General features: G+C 40.8%; 1 protein-coding gene across 1 annotated transcript in view; it reads left to right on the top strand.

Moving 5' to 3' along the window:
• Window positions 1–9,077, top strand: part of stx18 (syntaxin 18) — a 13,072-nt gene extending 3,995 nt beyond the window's left edge. Inside the window, exons 2-11 of the mRNA XM_058376857.1 lie at window positions 2,297–2,364; window positions 2,915–3,030; window positions 3,201–3,278; window positions 5,775–5,841; window positions 5,943–6,028; window positions 6,326–6,408; window positions 6,490–6,548; window positions 7,453–7,522; window positions 7,611–7,691; window positions 8,707–9,077. Coding sequence (XP_058232840.1) covers window positions 2,297–2,364; window positions 2,915–3,030; window positions 3,201–3,278; window positions 5,775–5,841; window positions 5,943–6,028; window positions 6,326–6,408; window positions 6,490–6,548; window positions 7,453–7,522; window positions 7,611–7,691; window positions 8,707–8,802 — 804 coding nt within the window. The 3' untranslated portion in view covers window positions 8,803–9,077. The remainder of the gene's footprint in view (window positions 1–2,296; window positions 2,365–2,914; window positions 3,031–3,200; window positions 3,279–5,774; window positions 5,842–5,942; window positions 6,029–6,325; window positions 6,409–6,489; window positions 6,549–7,452; window positions 7,523–7,610; window positions 7,692–8,706) is intronic.
• The last annotated feature ends 82 nt before the right edge of the window (window positions 9,078–9,159 follow it).

The raw sequence follows: 9,159 nt of genomic DNA, 5'->3' as shown, positions 1-9,159 counted from the left end.
CAGGAATGAACCCGAGTGAGCTCTTGTATTCTTCACGTGTCTAGGGTGTAGGGTCAGTTGACTGGAGGGGGAAAAAACCCCAAAACCTTCAAAGTTTTCCAACTCATGAGACCAAAGTGAGTTTTTTTTATAAATGTTGCCGAGACCACTCAGCTTATCCCCCATTCCCATGGTGAAGCATGGTGGTGGGAGCATCCTGCTACACTGCTGCTGCTTTTCTTCAACCGGGACTGAATATATCTAGTCAGAATAAAGGAATGGATCGTTCCAAATACCAGTCTGTTTTAGCTCAAAATCTTGACTTCCCATCCAGTCCAAGTCAACACACACAGGAATGGCTTCAGATCCAAATCTTCTGTCTTGTAGAGAGCCGTAATCAGGAGATCCCCTCAGGAGTTTACTAGATCCGGAGCAGCAAGTCTGCCACTTTAAGATGTGGGATAGATTACTAGACTCTTTCCCCCAAAAAAGTCTGAATGCTGTACATATTTATGCACTCAGTTCTTTTCCCCCCGAAGTTGATTTCTTACGCTGGTGGTTAGCACTGTGCCTCACAGGAAGAAGGTCCTGGGTTCGAATCCCCATAGGAGTGTGTGTGGTTGTCTGTCTATATGTTTGGCCCTGCGATGGACTGGTGACCTGTCCAGGGTGTACCCCTGCCTTTCGCCCAGTGTGTGCTGGGATACGCTCCAGCAGATCCCGTGACCCTAATTAGGAATAAAGCGGGTATAGAGGATGGATGGTCTCCTACGTCATAAGTATTAAATATATCTGTATTCAACATTTAATGCAACATTTATTTAATCATATCACAATATTGGACATTGAGATAATTAAGTAACTGACAACTTTTTTTTAATTGTCCCATAGCTTGTTTTAATGTATATTGTGAGAATTGTGGCAATTGTAATGTGTGTAGTTTAATTGTTTTATTTTATTTTATTTTATTTTTTGTCTCTATTTTCTGTCTAGAGACAAAATCTTTAAAAAATAGTTTAGTTAGAAGGTAGGGATGTCTTTTTGTTCTATTAAAGGTTATGTTGTAAGGACATAGCTTAAAGCTTTAAGAATGCTGACGTAGGGTCACACACACACACACACACACACGCACACAGTTTCAGTGTTAGTGTGTAATTGGAGTCGTCGAGGTGGTGCCGTAATTCAATAAACGGTGTGATTACGGCTGTTAAACACTGACACGCTGAGCTCTGTAAATAATCCTGCTGTCAGCTGTCAAACTGGGTCTCGGTGAACATAGCTCTTTGTGTGTGTGTGTGTGTGTGTGTGTGTGTGTGTGTGAGAAAGCGAGAGAAAGAGAGAGATGTGTGATCCGTTCTCGAATCTTCATCACAGTTTCTTCTTTTCGTACAACATTTTGTCAAACTCTTACTTTCCCCTCGTTTGTTTTTTCTTGCTTGTTGGAGTACAGGTAATTGAAACGAATTGAAAATTATTTCCTGAAATATCGCAGTATAAGTAGGAATAACTGCTTGACCGTACCGGGGGTATGGTGTTCAGCGGTATGAGATTTTAACTGTGACCACATGCAAAGTTTCTGTCTGGAAAGCTACAGTGAAGACAACCAACCTCCACAGTCTTAGAGTTAAATACAATCAAATTCATTCCATCTTTATTATTGATCATTACAGATCTAAATCTATTCTATACTATTCAGTTCAATTCAAAAAACATTATTTATCCCCAGAGGGCAATTTTAGAGTATCAACATTAATAAAATACAATTGTTGTATTGATGATACATGGAATAAGTCCGTTTGTGCAAGACGCTTGAGGCAACATCTGTATAAAATATCTGTAAAAGTAAACATCTGTGTAAAATATCTGTAAAAGTAAACATCTGTATAAAATATCTGTAAAAGTAAACATCTGTATAAAATATCTGTAAATAAATATAAACTGTTTAAAACTGGGAAAATAGGTAATGCTTAATAGCCGAAACAAAAGAAGAGGAAGGAGAAGAAATTGAAATAGAAGGCTGCATATATTATTAATAAATAAAACTTAAAGTGTGAATATTGTTGTGCTGTATGTAAACATTGGTTTATAGCAGAAACGTTAGAGTTCTTCTCCAGGTCTCTATATGAATGTTTTTCACAGATTGTAAGTCTGAGAGTCCAAGAGAGAAGGAGTGGGAGCTAGGTAATGCTAGGTAGGTTAGTTAGCTGATTTGTGCTAGAGTTATGTTTACAGTGTGTGTGTGTTACAGCACAAAAAGCCCTTTTTTTGTTTGTTTGTTTGAATGTGAGACTTAATGATTGTATTTATCTGTCTTCAGATCTCCAACATCACCAAGCTAAAGGACTTCCTTCTGCAGCACAGGAAGGACTATGTGAACGCCGGCAGGTGAGCCTGAAATCCTGAGGCACAGGTGTGAACTTCCTGTAACTGACTTGTCATTCCTCAAGAGAACGTCTACGGAAAAATACACAGCAGTCACCGTCATACCCAGAGCCATCTAAAACACAGCCCCGTCGAACAAATGCCAGCCCTGTCTCCCCCCCTTACACCCCCCCCCCCTTTAATTGTATTATTCAAGCAGTTATGATCCCAAGCGATTAGGTGCCCTATTAAGTTATTTAACACACAAGCACTTTGAATCTGGTGTGTATTTTCCACCCCAAAGTCCTTGAAAGTCTCCTCATAACACACCACTCCCTTCTCCGCCAAATGAACTTGGATCAAAGAGGAATGGCAGAAGGAATTTAAAATGAAAAATACAATTAGGGGGAGAAAAAAAAAACACCACCGAATGGGACACATGGCCGCTGAAGTGAGACAGAAGTGCAAAATAGGACTGTGGATAAAAGCACAGTGTGTCAGCATGGTCTGTCATTTTAACCCCATTTAGTCTGACATTTAGACTTGACTAAAGTGTGTGTGTGTGTGTGTGTAGTTTACTCTCTTCAGATGTGACTCGTATGACAGACTGTGAGAGAGACCAGATTGATCAAGACGCTCAGATCTTCATGAGAACGTGTTCGGATGCCATCAAACAGCTGAGAACAGAAGGTAAACCTAAACACACACATACACACACTCACACATGCCAATGCGCCAAAAAAGAACTGTGCATAAGCTTCCCATTTGCTGGTTGCTTTTTGTCTTTTGCGTCTTGCTCATTTCAGATCATAAATGTTTATTTTATATTAAAAAGGTCTTTTGTGTGTGTGTGTGTGTAGCAGAGAAGACGGTTATCTCTGCTCAGATGAAGGAACATCGTGGAGCTGTGCTGGACCTGATAGAAGTCTACCTTAAAGGTACGAGAACAAACACAGTGCAGATCTTTTTCTTTTAGCTCTTATTCTTTACTGCCACCTACTGCATACGTTATTATAATTTTGGCTTCCCCATCATCCGCTTGGAGCTTTTCATGGAACTGTTTAAGGGCAGAACAATCCTAGGCTTTTAAACACATTCCAACAACCTGTTAAGTTTGATATTATATTTCATTGCGTCATTCTAACAGAATGTGCTCCTCCGTTTCTGGCACTAATTGCTCTTCAGACTCGCTCCCATGCCTAGGCGTAATTGCCAGCTCGAACCTGTCTGACCCAATATCAGTGTATATACTGCACAAGATTTGTTTGTTTAAAAAATGTCTCGAGTCTGGGGAGGAAAAACTCACAGTCATGATGACACTTTCACTCCTACCCAAGTTCCAGAGAGTGCTAGTGAACTCTTGTCCCATGTTAGTCAGCCAAACGTCCACCCAGGCTCATTTATCCTCGGTTTGGTTTATCTAGGGCACCAGTAGTACTGCTGTAGTGTTTATTCTTCCCATTGGCATCTCTCATAACCCTTTTTATAGTGGAGGGGAAGTTGTTGCAACATATCCCTATCCATCTTCTCCCAATTTCGTCATGAGGGGCTTCCACGTAATTATCATCGTTTATGGCATGGTGGGTCTTCATGCATTCTCTGTGGGCAGAATTGCTGCAGTCGATAGATAAATTTCACATTAGTCGACTCGCCAATTCTAAGTAGTCTTGTTGGGTAATTAGGGGTACTAGCAGTGTCAGTATCAGACCTTGTTACTGTGTCAGTCTCTTTATTGTATAGACTCAGAGAGATTTGGCCCAGCCGCTAGTCCTACTTCTACTCTGAGGTATTTCCAGTAGGTCAGTACTATGTGCATGACCACTGGGTCTCCGAAATGGCTGACGTGACAAAGGAATCCAGTATTCTGCAAGCTGTTTATAAGATACCTCACCAAGGCTGTCTCAAATTTGATTTTAGCCTTCTTTAGCCATCTTGTAGAGGATGCTTGATGTTTACTCCAGGGTCTGTGGGAAGATACAAAACTAAGCCAAACCTGTTATTTTCCCCATTTTGCTTTTGTTTAGAGGGCTTTTTGTGTTCTGCCTTCCTTGTGATAGTGGTTATAGGCATCTTTCTTTGCTCCCAATGGGGCTATGGTATATTCTGCTCAACTGTTTTTTCAGAGATCAGAGATCCTCAGATCTGTTGCCGTCGCCTAATTCGGCCTTCCATCATCACTTGTTCATGAGGCCAAGAGGCTTTTATCCTCCTGGTTAAAAAGATGTTACCCACCCTGGTGATGTTTCTTTGCAGAGCTTTATGTCCTCAGATTGATGTGGCCTGTGGGGTTTGTTGTTCCCCAAGGCTTCTCGTCCTCTGAAGTCCAAAGTCCATTATTGACACTGTACAGTGTCAGAACAGACTCTGAGAAGAAGTCTTCTTGTGTGTTAGTCAAGTTTCAGTGAAATGACTTCTTATAAATATGTCTGAGGAGGCTCTTCCTCATCATGTAGGTCTTGTGATCTACTATAATCTGTCTAACAGGCATAGTTACATAAAGATACTCAGAGTTTATATTAGTTAGGGTTATCCCCCCCCCCCCCCCTTAAAGAGCATCCCTAGGCTATGGACCCTTGTGTGATCGAAGAGTACTTAGACTCTGAGGTCTCCGCCCTTTCTCTTGACTCGTTCCCTCCTCCAGGGGTCCCCATAACACAGTTATAAGATTGTTTAAACTCTATCAGCGACAGTATTTCTAAGACTACACATGAATTAAAGCATGCAGTAATTGGAAAGTGTAAATAACAGTATCAGGTGTCGGGAAGAATCAGTTCGATTAGTGGGTTTTACGACTCCTTGTTGATCTTATCTCTGTGTTTAAACCTATCCTTCTTCTACTGCATTTATTTACGGAATGGCTAGGGGTTAACAATTTCTTTTCAGTCCAGGGGAGTTTATGTGGTTCGGACTTGATCAGATATATTACGTTAATCTTTTCTTCTCTGGGTTCTATATCTTCTACTTTTTATTTTTGGGCCCTTGTTTGTAGCTCACAAGCTTTGGTCTGTGTATTCAGTGACGACGTGAGAGCCTGATATCTTTCATTTTTAACACTAATGCTTTGAATAATAGTGATAATAATATATCAGAAAATAAATGGAAAAATAAACCTAATGAATACAAAAACAGATATGGAAAAAAAGAGATAGAAGAAAGCTCCAGTGAGAAACAAAGGCAACCTACTACGTCATATTTCTTTTCTTCTTCCGGTGTACTACCCATAATTCATTAAACACAGCATTCAATATCTCATCTTTGAAGCCTTTTAATCTTCCTTCAAAACAGCAAACAGACTACTGATTTTACCGACGCACTACAGAACCATTTATAGTCTGGACAATACATTACTTTTGTACTATTATGCTAATAGAACTTCATTCATATTATACAGCTTCATCCTTGTTATAAGCGTGTGGGTTTGTGTCTTTCTGCAGGCGTGTGTAAGCTGTACTCAGAGCAAAGAGCGATCCGTGTGAAGAGAGTGGTGGATAAGAAGAGGCTGTGAGTCACACATCACACTCGTGACACTCGGGCTTTATTCTGTATGTTGTGTGGCGTCGAGATCGCTCTGAAACCTTTCTTGTGCTTGCTTGTGCGTTCAGGTCTCGGCTGGAATCGGAACAGAAAATAAAAGTGGAAAAACCTCAAACTGAAGATACTGAGAAAGCTGTACCAGAGGAAAGCGGCGGTAAGGCGGACACATCTGTAGGGAAGACCTTCCCATGGTGGAAAACCTACTGACATTTATAAAGAGGTGACACTGGAGACTCCTTCCATAAACATTAAAAAAATCGTCTCCCTTTGAGAGAGCTCCAGCATGTCAGTGATTTTCTGAGTGTCTTAAATAACACTTATTCGTCAAGCATCCTTGTGAATTAGCTGCTACTAAATAAAAACGATAATAGTTGTCCAATCAGAATGGAGAATTCAAAAGTACTGTGGTATTAATCAATATTAATTTACTGTGGTAAATTGATGGTTGTAGAGAAGCCAACATGTGATAGTGGTGTTGACCTGTGGGAGGACAGCAAAGTGGAAGACGAGCTCTCTCCTGAGGAAATTCAGATGGTATGCACAGACACACACACACACACACACACACACAGTTTGTGTTGCATCTTGTTCATTAGTGTGTTTATCTGTGTCCAGTTTGAACAGGAGAATCAGAGGCTGGTGAGTGAGATGAATAGCCTGGTGGATGAAGTACGGTAAGACACACACACACACAGATCAAGTAGAATATATTCTATTATAGCAGTTATAGCCCTATAGACATTAGAGACAGGGTGTTATGGTTGGCAGTCAGTTAGGAAGGCCTCAGGTGGCTCCAAATGGCAGGAGTAGGATTTGGATAGCAGGAGTGGAAGGCTCAGGATAGCACATGTAGAATCTGGACTGATAACAAGGCTCTGGATGGCAGGAGTAGGATCTGCATGAAGGACACAAGGCGGCAGGAGGAGGATTTGGAGAGTAGGAGGGTGGATCTGGGCAGACAATATGGCTCAGAATCTGGAGGGAATGGTCAGGATGGCAGGAGTATGATCTGATTTGACAGCTAAGGATGGCAAGACCAGATCTGGATTAAAGGCTCAGGCCGAAGAATAGGATGTGGATGAAAGTCTCAGGATGGAAGGAGTAGGATATGAAGTGAAAGCTCCTGATGGTGGGAATAGGATCTGGACTGAAGGCTCAGGATGGAAGGAGCTGTATCTGAATGTCTTGATTCCATATGGACGGCTCAGCGTGGCAAGAATGTTTTAGGATGGAAAGAGTAGGATCTGCATGAAAAATGCAAGACACAATGAGTAAGATCTGGAAAGATCTCTGATCAGGGGCAGCAGCTTGTGGGCCTCAGAACAGGAACAGAGGCTAATATTGCTTGCTTTAGCTTTGGCAGAGTGAATACCTTAGTCTGGATCTTTTTAGCCAGATTAATCTACCCTCACAGATCCCCGTTTTGTTCACTAAGACATATCTAGCCTGAGCTGAACAGACACTGACGTCTATATAGTCTTAATTGTTAGAAAATATCTCTGAAGGCTTCAGTAATGAAATAGTGTATATTTTACTGACATTTAATGAATCCTTGTGTGTGCATGTGTTTGTTTACAGGCAAATTGAAGGGAAGGTGGTGGAGATCTCTCGGCTACAGGAGATTTTTGCTGAGAAAGTTCTGCAACAGGTGTGTGTGTGTGTGTATGGGTGGGGTGGGTGCATGAGCTGTACAGTATTAGAATTAAGCTGTCTCTTTGTGTGTGTGTGTGATGTAGGAGACAGAAATTGATAATATCCATCAGCTGGTTGTTGGAGCCACAGAAAACGTTAAAGAAGGCAATGAAGACATTCGAGAGGTGAGAAACACACATTACAGCACATCAGCATATGGACACGAAGCAGTTTTCTTAACAGTAGTTACTCAGTATTACTTATCCAGTGCATTTTGAACCATGTAGATGGAGATAGATGAACCCTGGGGTGTGAAAACAGGTCCATCTTTGTATACAGATCGTTCACTAAAGTAGTTGTAAGATTAAAAAAGAGAAAATCTATATATCTTGTACAGCTCAGTTCAGCTATATTAATAAAGCCCACAGATGGCGAATTAGAAAAATATGGAATGATCTCATGATCAGTAAATCTGGTGTACATTATCAGGACACTTCCTCTTGAAATCAGAGGGAAATAAGGAGACAGGAGGCAGGCTTGGGACAACTCAGAAAGGCTCTTTATTAGCTGTTATTACCTCGATTGCTTTTTTATTACTCTCTCTCACACACACACACACACACACACACACACACACTGCTTCTTTCTGTCTCTCTCGGTGCTCATCTCATTATGCTTTCTGCCTACACTACACACACGTTAGAGCGATCACCCACCATTGTAAATCCTTACAACTTACTTTCCCTGGCCCCGCTTTCCATTGCTTGACCACACCCCAACTCCATAATCATGCTACCTTGGATTTGTTAAACAAGTTATAAAAAAGTGAGCACTTTTCAGTGAGGGACTAGATAGAAAATGACTTAAAACCATGACTTAAAGCCACGTTAGCAGACCCTACAGTATGCTATATTCCCACACAGTTACACATGTTAGTCAGATGTAAAGCAGGTATCTATTGAAAACAGACTGTATGAACTGGACCTTTTACGAAACATCCTTTTAACATGTTCTCTGTATCTAAGATGTCACAAATAGCTCCATACAGATACCAGTACAGATACTGCTTATCGTTTTATTTGAAACTCTCAATTCAGGATACAGTTTATAAACCCTTATACACTTGTTACACTTGACTTTCATAAACAATTACACATTATATATTCACATTAATGTCAAATTTGTCCCTTTATCCTTCAGGCGATTAAGAATAACGCAGGTTTCCGTGTCTGGATCCTCTTCTTCCTGGTCATGTGCTCTTTCTCTCTGCTCTTCCTGGATTGGTATGACAGCTAAATATTGAAAATACATCACTTCACACCAAACAGGACGTGATATCAGATGGGTATGACAACGCTAAGGCGCTTAGGCTGACTCCACGTGTTCAGAACTTCAATACACGTTAATGTGTGTGTGTGTGTGTGTGTTTGTGCATCAACGGGCATCACTGCACATAAAGACTTTTCTTCTGGTCCATTTATAAAATGGGATCATTAACAAAAGTGCACCTTTGAAATGTTATGTATATAATAATCAGCTCCCTGTACAAATAAAATAAACTATGATTTTGTCAGTAATGTGTGTAAATGTGTTTTTTTTTCCGACTGCTGAAATCTTTGCTGTTGACTGTAAAACGCTGCTGGTAATAATGAG

Source organism: Hemibagrus wyckioides, linkage group LG02 (assembly GCF_019097595.1).
Source record: "Hemibagrus wyckioides isolate EC202008001 linkage group LG02, SWU_Hwy_1.0, whole genome shotgun sequence".
NCBI lineage: Eukaryota > Metazoa > Chordata > Actinopteri > Siluriformes > Bagridae > Hemibagrus > Hemibagrus wyckioides.
The sequence above is the reverse complement of the archived record's forward strand: the minus strand, read 5'-3'. Positions and strand labels throughout refer to the sequence as shown.